General features: G+C 62.8%; 1 protein-coding gene across 1 annotated transcript; it reads right to left on the bottom strand.

The window, feature by feature from the left end:
* Positions 1 to 594: 594 nt before the first annotated feature.
* On the bottom strand, positions 595 to 10,719 carry B9D1 (B9 domain containing 1). The gene is made up of 7 exons (XM_068529505.1): positions 10,575 to 10,719; positions 9,033 to 9,101; positions 7,485 to 7,596; positions 3,805 to 3,901; positions 2,925 to 2,987; positions 1,046 to 1,113; positions 595 to 833 (listed from the first exon to the last, which is right to left on the bottom strand). Exons 1-7 carry the CDS (start codon positions 10,635 to 10,637, stop codon positions 691 to 693), a joined length of 615 nt encoding a protein of 204 aa, XP_068385606.1. The 5' UTR covers positions 10,638 to 10,719; the 3' UTR covers positions 595 to 690.
* Between the last annotated feature and the right edge of the window lie 2,619 nt (positions 10,720 to 13,338).

The raw sequence follows: 13,338 nt of genomic DNA, 5'->3' as shown, positions 1-13,338 counted from the left end.
GGGTCAGGATACTGGGGGGGGGGGGGGGGGGGCGGTGGTTTGCGGACGGTTCCAGAGCGCGCGGTGAGCTGGGGGCCCTGAGTTTATGGGGGAACTGGGACAAAGGCAGGTCCCCGTGACAGCCGGGCAGTGGGTGGCGGCTAAGGTGGGCTCTTCAGGCTGCGGGGCTCCCCTCACATCCTGCTGAGGGGAGGACGCTGAGCGAGCCCTGCGTTCTGGCCAGAGGGCTCCCCGAAGCTGCCGGTGGGGGTCAGGCGGCCCAGCGGGGCCGAGGGCAGGCGGGGCTCTCCCGCCGTGATGCCGCCCACCTCGGGGAGGCTTGCAGCCCGCCGTCTGGGCTGCCGCGGGCCTCTCCATTCAAGGGAGGTTCTGCCCGGCTCGCCTGTTTGGTGAACACGCTGGTTTTAGGGCCGAGCGTGTCGGGGTGTGAGGGCCGCCAGCCGTGAGCCGGGGTCAGGCTGAGGCAAAGCTCAGCTGCTGGATCTTGTCCTGGTGCAGCTTCCACCCCGGCCGGTGCCACCAAGGCCCGCGCCGGCCCCGGGGCCCTGCTCCCAGGGGAGTTGCTGCGGGGAGAGGAGCTGCCCCAGCCTGGGCTCTGTGAAAAGGTGACACTTTATTACACAAACACCCGCCACCCCCGAGGCAGGTCAGGCAGGTGGGTCACTGGGCTGTCCCAGAGGGCCGATGCCTTCACCTGGGGAGGCCCTGGGGCGTGCTGGGCCCCGAGACCCCCTGTGTGTCCGGAGGCCCGGTGTCATAGCCCAGCTTCCTCATGTCCTTGGTCACCACGTTGAAGAGGAGAGTGACGAAGCCCTGGGAGCGGACGCGGGTCACTGAGGACAGAAGGGCAGCGTTAGCTGGGCCCGCGCCCCTCACCGGGAGAAGGGGCTGCGGTGGGGACAAGGGGACGGATGGACGTGGCCACCCCTCCAGGCTGGGCCCTGCCCCCGCATCTGTGTGCTGGTGGGTCCCTGGCATCCAGCCATCTGACCGCGGGGGGCCCACCTGGTCCCACCTGCCCCGGGGATAGGGGGTCAAGCTTTACCTTCCCGGCCTTCCCCCTGAGCCACCACCTTGGGGTCTGTGTACTCGGGCCGCCGTCCCATGAACCAGCTGGGAAGACAGGAGACCCGGCTGAGCAAGGGCCCGCCTGGGGTCCCGCGGGAACTAGGCGTGGGCTGTCCCCTCCAGCCCTTCCCCACACCACCCTCCTCCTAGGCCGGACACCAGGCTTTCCCATCGAGTCCTCCACAGCTGGGATTCACTGAAGATGAAAGTGGAGGGAGATCTGGGGCTGGGAAGGGTGCACAGCCTGAACCCAGACAGAAATCCCAGAAAGGTGACAGCAGCCGAGGTGGGGAAGGGGGGGGCCCTGGGACAGTGTGATCCTCCCATCCTCCTGGGGAAGGAGGGCCCCATCCCAGAGCCCAACAACCAGCCTTGGGGTGGGCAGAGGGGCCAGATCTGGGCTCTCCACTGTCCTCTTAACAGAACAGGACCCAGGATGTCACTCCCTTTTCTGAGCGCTGGTGTTCTCACCTTAATGGGGACGTGATAATGGCCCCTACCCCATGGGGCTCCAGGCCATAAAGCATTAACCTCTTGACGTCTGAGCTTCCCACCCAGGCAGAGGGTTCTCCGCACCTCAGAGCAGGCCACGGACACGCAGTGAGCCAGCGAGGGGCTCGGGGGGGCAGGGAGGGGGCACAGGGGGGTGGGGAGGGCAGGGGGGCGGGAGGGGGGCAGCGGGGGGAGCCTCGCCACCTCCCTGCACCTCGGTTTCCCCATCGGAGGAGCAGGGCTACGCGGCACCTGCCCCCAGGCTGCGCTGAGGACCAGCCCGGGAAGCAGCCCCCAAGGGCCGGCTCCACCCCGCCAGCCTGGACGCTGCCGCAGGGGCCCCGCAGGCGCCTTGAGGCGGAGATGTGCCCAAGTCGCTCGTGCAGCGGTGTCTCAGGGAACCCTTCTGCCGTGTGAAGAGCGGACTGGAGGCTCTGTGTGATGGCCCCAAAGAGACTAGGTCCCACTGTGAGGAAGTTAATTGCTGTGGTTTTAAGCCACCGAGTCCGTGGTAACTGGTTGCGGCGGCCAGAGGAAGTGGCCGCAGGGGAGCGGGCAGCCAGCAGGCCGAGGAAGGACCCCGGAGGCGGAGGCCCAGCAGAGGGGACGAGAGGAGAGGCTGCTGGAACACGGACCCCTCCCCTGGGACGACTGTCCATCCAGCTGCCTTACCCCATCTCCGTAACCCAAGCACACACGGCCCGGCCCAGGCGAGAGCCCCTCCGAAGGGCGGGAGACGGCTCTCCCAGCAAGGACCCCCTTCCTTCCCCAGGGAGACCTCACACGGGGGCCCGCAGGCCTCCCCCTGTGGGGCGTGGAGCAGCGTGGACACCGGGGTGGTGGTGTCACCTCCAGCCGACGCTGGCCCTTCCCATCACGGTGGCTTCTGGAGGGCTCCCAAGGGCAGCAGGCAGGCGCCTCAGAGCCCAGGAAGTGTCCTCCCCCGAGCAGGGTGCCGGCCAGGGGGCCCAGGCGGTGCTACACGTTCCCCTCGGCCTGGCCCACCACCGGGGAGCTGAGCTGACCCAACCCGAGTCGGTCAGCCAGGCCCAGCCAGCCCTCCAGCTCCTACTCGGATGAGGGAAGGGGCCAGAAGCCTTGGGCTTGGTCTCCCTGCAGGCCCGTGTCCGGGCCCCGCCGGCTGCCCCACCAAGGTCACCACCTCCTCGAGACCGTGTTGCTCCCTGCGCCCCGAGCCCCACCAGCCCCGCCCTCCGCTCTAGTCCCTGCTCAGCTGTCACCTCCTGGCAGAGGGCCCTCGTGTGAAGGCGTCCAGCACGACATGGCAGCGGGGGACGTGACAGCCCTCCACCCGACCACTGAGGCCAGGAGTGGCTGGGGGGATGGATGTGCAAGAGACTCACCTGGTAAACCTTTGCAGTTTAGACACAGATTCTGGGACAAACATGGGGATGGTCTTTTTGTGCCTGAAACAAATGTTTTCACAGACAGCTGTGCTGAGTCACGGAAAAGCGGCGGAGACTTCTGAGCCTCCAGCGAGGGGCGGCAAGCAGGAGCGCCCAGAGGTCAGGCAGTGCCAAGTCAGAGCCGGAGCCCCGCCCCCAGGGCTGAATCCGGAGAGCCTTGTTTCCTTTGAAGGGTCGGGAGGATGCCGAGGGCTACAAACACCAACCCTGGCTCAGCTGTGCCCCTCACAGGGCCCTTGTCCTTCTCCAAATACCCGAACGCGCTGGCATCCTCCAGGAAGCCCCTGACAGTCCCCTGGACCGCACCCGGCTGTGGTCGCCCGTCCCCCCTCCACCCTCCCCTCGCGCCTTGCACTTCCCGTCTCAGCACCCCTCAGAGGTTCGCCTGCTGGGCCTCCTCCCTCCACCTGCTCTGATGGAGTCCTCGCCGCTTAGGGTCGGCTGACCCTGGCCACGCACCCCGTGCCTGGAACACCGTGTCTATACCCTGTCACCGTGCTTGACGAGAGCTGCGTCTCTCCATCTGTGCCCACTACTCGGGGGGCTGCCGAGGGCAGGGTCCCGTGGTCACACGTGTCTGACACATCTGTGTCCTCAGGCCAGCAGCGAGGGAATGAGTGTCTGAACTCCGACCCCAGCTGCCCGGGAACTCTGGCTGGACCCGCCCCTCTCGATGCCCCAGGACACCCCCTCCCAGGTGTGGGCCACGCCCCCGCCCCGGGGACCCCACGCACACCCCGGGGAGAGCCTCGCGGAGGGTGCCCGGGTCCCGAGCCAGCGTGGCCCGGCGAGGGACCAGGTCGGAGGGAAGACCTACCGTCCGGGTGAGAAGGGCACGTGCACCGCCCCGTAGCCTCGGACCACGTCGTTCCCGAACACGTCCGGCCCATATACGCTAAGCACGATCTGCGGCCCTTGTGAAGGACAAGGCAGGGGTCAGCCCACAGGCAAGCCCAGGGGAGGTGCAGGGTGGAGAGCAGGGCAGCGGGCCCGGGAGCCCCCAGGTGTGGGCCTGCAGGGAGGTGGGGGAGCGAGCCTGCTGGCTGGGCCCCGTGCTGCCCGATCCTGCCACTGGACAGGCCCAGGGAGCGCACAGGGACCCGGCCGGGACCGGGGGTGTCTGCGTGTGGCTCAGGGAGGCCCCGTACCCCCTTCTTCTCCAGTGCTGCCAGTTCCCACCGCCCCCTGTTGGCAGCTCCACTGGGATACATCCTCGGGAGGCGGGGAGGCCCAGAGCCGGCCTGCCCTGCTCGGACCCGCGGCCACCGGACAGGCCTCGGTTTCCTCGTCCTCCAGACGCCCGGGCTCGGGCCTGACGCAGAGGAAGCGCTCCCCGGTGCTGGGGGATGTCTGTTTCGTCCCTGTCACCGCCTCAAAGGTCATCACTCCTTTTCCGTAAGGTTTCACTGCCAAAGAATGCATCCCACATGTGGTCCTTTGGTTCTGCCCATGTTGTGAACTTTGTATGAGTGGAATCGTATGGTACGTAGATTCCTGCATCCAGCTTCGTGGATTCAGTCTTTATGAGACGCACCCAAACCGAGTCACGTCTCCAGGGCAGGAGAACTCGGTCCTGTCTGGAGCCCATGGACGCCCGGGCTGTCTCCTTCTTGGGACCGCGTGACCTCTCCTCACACGTGCTCCCGTGTCTGCCCAGGGCCGCGCATTCCCTCGAGCTGCTTCCCTGGGGGCACCGCACCCACACGCCCACCTCATTCCCTGTCCCCAGCCGACGGATGCTCGGCACCGCACCAGAGCCTGGCGTCCTCAAGCTTCCTAACTGGGCTGTTCCGGTCCTGAATTATGGCCGCTCACTTTAGCTTTAATTTGCATTTTCCTAATTGTAATTGTTCTTCCTAAAATAAAGTTGAGACCTCGTCCTGTTTCCTGGTCACTCGGACGTCCTCTTTTGTGCGGTGCCTTGCTCAAGCCTCTTGCCCAGTTTTCAACTGGATGGTCTTTTCCTCACTGATTTGTAGTGTGTGTGTGGATTCCATGGCTTGGTTTTTCACCCTTAATGATGTCTGGATGAATAGAAGCCCTAAATTTTAACAGTGGAACCCGCGGATCTGCTCCTGTGAGGAGTCCTCACCCTGATGCCGCGGTTCCCGCCTCCGTGGAATCTTCCTGAAGCTGTATCACCGTGCTGTCCACATTTCCGTGCGTGTATCCATCCGGGATGGCCTTTGTGTGCCTGATACAAAGCAGGGATCAGTCAGGCTGCACTTTTCTTCCTGCTTGTATCCAGCTGCCCCAGGGCCGCTTCTCAAGACTCCCTTCCCCTCCTGCTCTGCCCCTTTGTCATGAATCAACTGCACACGTTCAGTTCTGCCCTGGGCCCCCTGCAGATCTGTCTGTCCTGCTGCCAAAACTGCTCTTGTGATTGTGCCTTATAGTAACAACTTGATATCTGGTAGAACAGGTTATATTTGATATTACTGTAAAGAATTTATTTTTAAAATATCAATTTCTACTTTTTATACAGAATAGAAAACACATTCTATTTATTTTTATACAGAAAGCAACTGATTTTTTTAATAAATTTATTTACTTATTTATTTATTTTTGGCTGCATCGGGTCTTCGTTGTTGCACATGGGCTTCTCTTGTTGCGGAGCAGGGGCTCTAGGTGTGCGGGCTTCAGTAGTTGCAGCACGCGGGCTCAGTCGTTGTGGCTCGTGGGCTCTACAGCGCACGCTCAGTAGTTATGGCGCACGGGCTTAGTTGCTCCGTGGCATGTGGGATCTTCTCGGACCAGGGATTGAACCTGTGTCCCCCGCATTGGCAGGCGGATTCTTAACCACTGCGCCACCAGGGAAGCCCACAACTGATTTTTGTATACTGATCTTATATTTGGCAGTCATGCCCCCTTATTAATACTTTACTGTAGGTTATTTTGGAAATGCTACATAATCATGTCACCTGTGAATAATGACAGGTGACATGATTCTAATTCTTATACCTTTGAATTGTACAATGTTGGTGGTCATAACAAGCATCCTGATCTGAGAGAGAAATCTTTCAACATCTCACTAAAATAAGTGATGTCTGCTCTAAGTTTTTGTGGATAGCCTTTATCAGATTAAGGAAGTTTTCCTCTACTCGTGGTTTGCTACAGGTTTGTCATGAACGCATGTTGAATTTTATCACATCTTCTTCGTCGATGGGTATGATGGTGACTTTCTTTTTAACGTAGCGAGTCTCACTGGTTGATTTTAGATGTTGCACGAACTTCTTATTTCTGGATTAAACCCTCCTTGCTCACGATAGATCACCCTTCTGGTGTCCTGTTAGGCGCAGTTTGTGGATGTTTGGCACCACGTCCAGGGCGGGGATGAGGGCAGCCGGGCCGCAGGCCAGGGCGGGCTGTTCTCTCAGAGCTCTGAGGTGGCAGGATCTTCCTGGCTCCTGGGTCCCCAGCCCAGAGCAGCCGACAAAAGTCTCGATCAGCATCTCGATCACCTCTGCTGGAATCAGCAAATACTCCCAGGGGAGCTGTGGCTGGGGGTGTCTCTGGAGCTCTGCTTTTTTCCTGGGTCTTGGCCTGCTAAAGCGCCACTACTTTGCTACCTGTCTGATGCCTTCAAGTAGTTTTTCGGGTTTCGCTTTTTAATATTTTATTCACCTTTCCTAGCTGTCCTCAGCAGGAGGAGATCAGTCCTTTACCTAGTGCCTTGTTCTAGGAAGCCTGTGGAAGCTTCTCATGGACGATGACAGCAGGACTGCAGTCCCCGCCCAGGGGGACAGCCAGGAAGCCTCTGCTCCAGACCCGCTGCGCCCGGTGAGCCTGAGTCCCCGCCACACGCAGCGTAAGGCCTGGACCGTGAAATCAGACGGACCTGAAATCAAATCCATGCTCAGCTACTCAGTGTAAAGCTGAAGGCAAATGATGTCACTTTTTTGAGTCTCAGTTTCCTAGAAGTGGAGAAGAATCTACCTACCAGATAGGGTTACAAAGCCTGGCCAAGCCCACCTAGGGAGAGTATTCACGGCCCCTGTGGGGCGAACCCCAGGCTTTGCACACAGTTGGCGCTTATTAAGTGAGAGTGACTGATAACTGCCAGGTAAGGTAGAAAGCAAACACTGCAAACACTGCAGGCGAGGAGGGCTTTGGGAAGGCCAGAGGTAGGATGAGGGCCAGGTACCCCGGGCAGAGAGAAGGGCAGGGACTTGGAGGAGGAGCAGGGCGCTCGGGTCTGGCAGAAGCACAGCTGTGATGGACAGGGGAGAGCTGTCAGGGCAGGCCTCCTGGCCAGACTGCTGAGCCAGGCTCTGGCCTACGCAGGCAGGCGCTACCCAAGGCTTCAGGCCGGGCCTCACCGGCTCCGTCAGAACCTCAGAAAGGTCAAGTGCACACAGATGAGCAGGAAGGGGGCGGGGAGGAGGGGGAAGCAGCCAGCTGGCTGAGAGCACGTGACAAGGCTGGTCGAGGGCCCAGGGGACGGGCAGGGAAGGTCCGTGTGTGGACACGGGGGCAGGACGAGGCCCGCGGACTCACAGCCGTAGGGGTTGGTGCTCTTAAAGGTGACGTCGATGGGGAAGTTCCACACCAGCGCGCGCCGCGCATCCTGGCTCTTGGATGTGATCTGTGAGATGCCCTCCTCCAGCCCCTGCGAAGACGACAGTGACGGCCAGTGTCCCAGTTCCGGGCTACCACGCCCCTCCCCTCTCTGGGCAGCAGCTGGGAGAGCTGTTTCCTTCACCATCTGCTGCCAAACGAAGGGACCTGAGACGTAATGGAGGGGCTCCCAGGTCTCTGAGGGTTTTCATCCATGAGGGCCTGAAACCTCGAGGCCCCAGCCCTCCCCCGGTGCCCGAGCTCCACCTGCGCCTCGGCCTCACTGAGGGGACGGTGTCGCCCTCTCCCCTGTCACCATCGGCACGCGTGCGCGTGTCACTTTCTTGGTCACAAAGCAACGCTCCTTGGCCCTATGCCCCCCCCACCCCTTGTTCCCAGCCAAGCTTCTTAAAAGACATGTCGACACTCACCAGCTCCAATTCCTTCTCACTTTGCATCCCTGAACCCACCGCAATCTGACCTCTGGCCCCCACTCTACCAAAGTGTTCCTGTCAAGTCACCAGTGGCTCGGCTGGCTGTGATGTGGTCCCTTCTCTGTCCCCATTTCACTGGCCCCCGCCTCCCAGGTCAAACATGCCAGGCACACCCCCAGCCTCAGGGCCTTTGCACGCTCCGCACCTTCTGCCTACCTAGTTCTTTCCACAGCCTTCCACGCGGCTTGTCCCCTCGCCTCCTTCAGCTCTGTGCTCAGCTACCGTCTCCATGAGGCCTTTTCTGGCCTCTCATCCCTCCTCTTCTTGCCTCTGCTTTCCCCCAGCATGTCACCAGCCAACAGCGTGGAGTGTTTACTACCCCGTGTCTGTCTCCCCCTCAAGAACGTGCACCCAGCGAGACCGGGGCTTGACTGGCTTTGTTCACCACTGCGTCCCCATCACCAGGAGACTCGGCAGTTATTGCTTAGCGGGCGCCTGGAGGATAGCACTATGGTCTCAGCTGCACAGAGGAGGGGCCAGGCTCAGAGCGGCCGTGAGGGTCACCCCAGCGCCCCGCAGGCGGTAACGTGGTGCGGGCTGAAGGGACGTCATCGTCCCTCTCCTGGAGACAGACCATTCCTCGGGGAGTCTTGGAAGGAGGGTTCCAGAGTCTCCCCACAGGCCGAGGAGACCGGCAGAGCAGTGAAGGGGCCAGCCCAGTGTGTCTGCAGCTTGGCCGCCTCCAGGCCGGCTCTCTGGGGTCTGCCCACCCGCGCTGCCCAAACATCCCTACTTGCTGCCACGCGCCAGCTCCCAGGACAGGGCACGCGAGCGAGCACGGCCTCGGGGGAGGGTCAGGGAGCACCGCGGTGCTGCATTCTCTGCCCCGGCTTCACCGGGAACAAACTCGCATGCGGGTCCCCCCTGAACTCAGTGTCCACCTCTCAACGGGTTCTGAACTGGGAGGGGAAAGGGTGTGATGGAGCCTTCAGAGACCCCCCCCCTCCCCAGTCACGAAGGCTGAGAGTCTGGGAGGCCAAAGGGCCCAGCTTACCGCCGTGGGGGCCCAGTCCTGGCCGTACACGAAACAGTACTTGCAGTAGAGATCGTCATACTCAGGAAACTGTGGAAATAAGCACACACAGCTTCTGCTCACAGGGACTCAGGCTGAGACTGACTGCTGGCCAGGCAGGTGCGGCCACCAGTAACTCCGCACATGAGGCACCTGGTGAGGGGGGGCGGGGGCTAAGAGACAGCAGGGGGTGTGGACATGGAGTTCAGCGGAGGGTCTGGGGCCCAAGATGTGGGCGAGTCCAGGACCGCTACTGCCCCCGGGCCTTTGCTCAGGCTCTGCCTCCTGTATGACATACCCTTCCCATTCCTGCACCTGGAGCTTTCCTGCTCACCCTTCAAAACTGATCCTTCAGGGAGCCTGCCCTAACTTCCGGGCCGTCTTGGGGCCACTTCCTAGCTCCCGCAGCCCCTGGTGCTTCCCTCCATCACAGCACTGACTGTTTATTTCTCTCAACCCCATTAGACTGTGAGCAAGGGACAGGTGTGCGAGCTTTCTGTGTCCCCAGCACCTGGCACAGGGGCAGGCACAGAAGCAGCTCTAAGGAAATGGTGCTGAAGTGAAAGGTCTGAGAAGGCAGGGTGCTATTAGGACACAGAGCAGTATATGCTTGGCCTGCGAGAGGAGGGGCCCCAAGCAGAGGGGGAGGAAGAGTGGGGATGAGGTGGCTGCTGAGAGCACAGACACATGTGACCCAGCCCAGCTGAGGGCCCTGATGGGATAGAGCAGAGGAGGGGACGCGGGTCTTGGGCACTAGGTCAAGGGGGAGGTGGACAGAGTGGGAGACTGGGGCAGAGTCCCTGATGAAACAGGAAGGCGGGAGATGCCCACTAAGAGTCAGGCCCCGGCAGAGCTTTACCTAAACCATCTCAGTTAGTCCTCACAATATACTCATAATATTTTAAAAACAGCCTGGAAGGGCAAGTCTAGCAAAGCTCTGACATCAGACCAGGCTTCAAATTCCAGTTCTGCCACTGCTTTTGGGCAAGTTTTCCCATCTGTAAAATGAGGGTGCCAGTAATACCTACTTCACAGGTGGCTGTGAGGACTGACCGAGCGGGGCTGGGCATGGAGTCTGGCATATACTATGCCTTATACACAGAAATAACAAACGGTTCTTTGGACGTGCTGGGGACTGGAGGGTAGCGTCCCCTTCCGTCCAACAGACCCCGCCCCCGCCCCCCGCCCCCCCGGCCGGGGCAGCCGCCACCATCGCTGCATCAGATCAAGCCGATCACCTCCCTTCCAACCCGCGCCCGAGGGCCTGAGCGTCGCGGGCGCGGGGCCTCGCTGCGCGCGGACCCGCGCGGGTCGCGTGGGGTGGAGGCCCCTGCCCGTGACTCCACGCGGGCTCGGCCGACTGTGGCCTCGGCCTCGCTCCACCCCCCCAGGCCTGTTTCCACACCGCACATGGGGCGGAGGGTTCGCGCGACCTCGCGCCAAGCCTCTCAGACGCTGGCTCCCTCCCGCGAGGCTCGGCCCTGGGGGGACGGGTGCGGCCCCGCGGGGTCCACGGCCGCTCACCTGGGCGCTCTCCACCTGCCCGTTGACCATGAGCAGGAAGACACTGGGACCCGCGGCCGCCATAGCGGGGCTGCGCGGTTACTAGGAGGAGCCGGGTTGCCCTGGAGACGGACGGCGTGGCGCGCGGGACAAGTTTCTGGGAAGCGGGATCTTCGGGAAAGGGAGCGCATGCGTGCGGCGGCGCGCAGGCGTAGGCGGGGCGGCGGGGCGGCGCGGCGGGAGGCGGGGCTTCGCGGGGACTGTCGGCGCGAAATCTGCGGCTGGAGTGTGTCTGGTGGTGCGGGATCCAGCACACCCCTGGATCCGGTTACCCCGCGGGAAGTGTGTGTCCACTCAGACCCGGCCCCGCCAGGCCCGTGGGAGGCCCTGAGCCGGAGGCGACGACCACCGCGCATGGGGCTCAAGAGCGAGGCCCCCGACAGTCGGGGTCCGGCCCCGGTTCCGAGAGTCCGCGTGGGACCAGCAGCTGCCTGCGTGGGGTCAACGGATGCTCCCTCGGGCCTTCTGAGACCCTCGCCTCCCAAAAGTTTATGAGACAAACCTGGGAGGGACCTGGAGAATCCTTAAACCCGCGCCGGCGCTCCTCCGCGTGAGGCGGGAAACAGGCTGCGGAGGGGCCGCCCCCGGCCGCCCGAGCACCCCCAGTCGCGGAGGGGCGAGCCCGAGCGCGGCCCCGCCAGGACACTGGCCTCCGGACGTCACTGCCTGACCGCCGGAGCGGGTCGTCCGCCTGCTCTTAGCTCTCAGCACGGTTCGCATTTGCACATTTATTACTGTCACAGCTCCGGCCAATGCTCGCCTCTCCCGACCCCCAGACGCCATGAGCACAGGGGCCGCGCCCACCCCGTGTCCCAGTTGCCTGGCACAAGTGAGCACTGGTGGCAGCCTGTGGATTGGAGGAATAATTGAGTACGTCTCCGGTGCACAGAAGAGGAAGCAGATTCAGAGGCGAGGTGACTGGGACACAGTCACAGCAGCTGGTAAGGAGCTGAGCCGGGATTCAAACCCAGGACTCCGCGGGCTTGCGACCCTCAAGGCTTCCTTGCCTGGTCCTGGCCCAGCGCCAAGGGTGCCTCTTGGCCGGGGTGTCAAAGGTGGCGTTGGCGACCTTATCCCGGATCCAGAAAATGAAGGGATGGACAGGTGTGAAGACTTCAGGGCGGCTGAGCACCCAGCAGGGCCCGCAGGTCATCACACCCTGCAGCAGCCAGCTGCCAGCCTGGGAGCAGACTAGGGTGGTCCCACGGGACACCTGTGCGGGAGAGGGAAGGAGGGGTCACAGCCAGCCTGGGCCCACCGACCGTCCCCCCACCCCCCTCAGGTGAGCAAAGATACTTGACGGGAGGGGGCTTGGGCAGTGTTCACACCTCTGGCAAGAGAGGCTGTAGGCTCGGGAGGCCGGCTCAGGTGGGAGTTGGCCTCCCCCAGGCCTTGGCCATATCCCTTCCCCCACCCCTCACACCCTCCCACTTACAATGCGTCTTCACAGATGATACCACTCTCGCCCAACTCTTTCCTCCTTGTGGCTCAGTATTACACAAAAGACAGTTTTCAACAAAATGCTTTCTATTATCAGATAACCAGGGGCCCCCTGGAACCGCAAACCTGGCCATGTCCAAGGCTGCCCCACGTCCGCACAGAACCTAAAGGGGGAGTCTCCCCAGGGGGCGGGGTCTCTGGGATGGCCATCGGGGTGCAGATCAGTGGTCCCCTGGGAGTGTGGGAGGCGACCAGGCTTAGTGGCCTTAGGAGGGACTGTGGGGATGGGTGGGGCACCTCTCGGGGCCTGTGCAGGGCCAGGCTGGAACCCGCACCACCAGGTGGGGTGGGCTGGCGTGGGTCTGGCCCACTGGGCGCCCTTGGGCAGGCTGGCCTTTGGGTCAGGACAGTCAGACTGGAGGCGGAAGGCGTCTCGGCAGGTGCTGGCGTGCAGCAGCCTCAGCGGGGTGCTGCACAGCTCTGGGGGCGGGATGTAGGGGTCTGCGAGGTGGGGCGGGAGGGGGCCCTCAGCAGGTTGGCACCAGTCCGGCTGCAAAACTTCCCGCCCTCCTGGGCATCCAGTCCTCCCCGTCCTCTCTTAGTGGACCCCCAGGTCCCCCTCAGTGCAGCTCCGTCATCCGTTGGACTCTCACAGTCTCCTCAGGGCCACGCCCACTGAAACTGGGGACACACTGCGGCCCAAGGGAGGGGGCGAGGAGACTGCCCAGGGCTGCCCTCCAGGCTGGGTGGGTCTGGAAGCTGACCCGGGCGTAGCAGGCGCCAGTGCCACCCTCTGCCCCGAGGCCCGTGTCCACGTGGCAGCCACCGGCAGGCCAGAGCTGGGCTGTGCTCGGGGCTCAGGGGCTCTGGGGATTTCCGCCTCTGCAGGGCCCCAGCTCCATCCCAGCTGTCTGCCCGGCCCACCCTCAACCATCTCAGGCTCAAACCCCTGCGCCCAACAGGGCTGCCACTGGAAAAAACACCAGGACCGGGTAGCCAGAGGGACGGGCTGAACAGCACTGCTGAGAGGTGGTGGGCTTGCCAGCCGGGCCAGAACCAGGCCCCCAGACCTGGAGGCCCTGGGCCCTCCTGGGGCCAGCAGCATCTCCTCCACGCTGGCCTTGCTCTCACAAGTGTCCAGCGCCAGTCAGTCTGGGCCCAGGGTCACGCTGAAGTGGGACTGGGGCAGCTGTGGAAAGCGGGGGGTGAAGAGGCTGGGCGCCCCCTCCTGGGGCCCCTCTCCATCACCCTCCCTGGCCGCTGCACCCACCCGCCAGAGCAGTTG

Source organism: Eschrichtius robustus, chromosome 20 (assembly GCF_028021215.1).
Source record: "Eschrichtius robustus isolate mEscRob2 chromosome 20, mEscRob2.pri, whole genome shotgun sequence".
Classification (NCBI taxonomy): domain Eukaryota; kingdom Metazoa; phylum Chordata; class Mammalia; order Artiodactyla; family Eschrichtiidae; genus Eschrichtius; species Eschrichtius robustus.
This window is presented reverse-complemented; position numbering and strand designations above follow the sequence as displayed.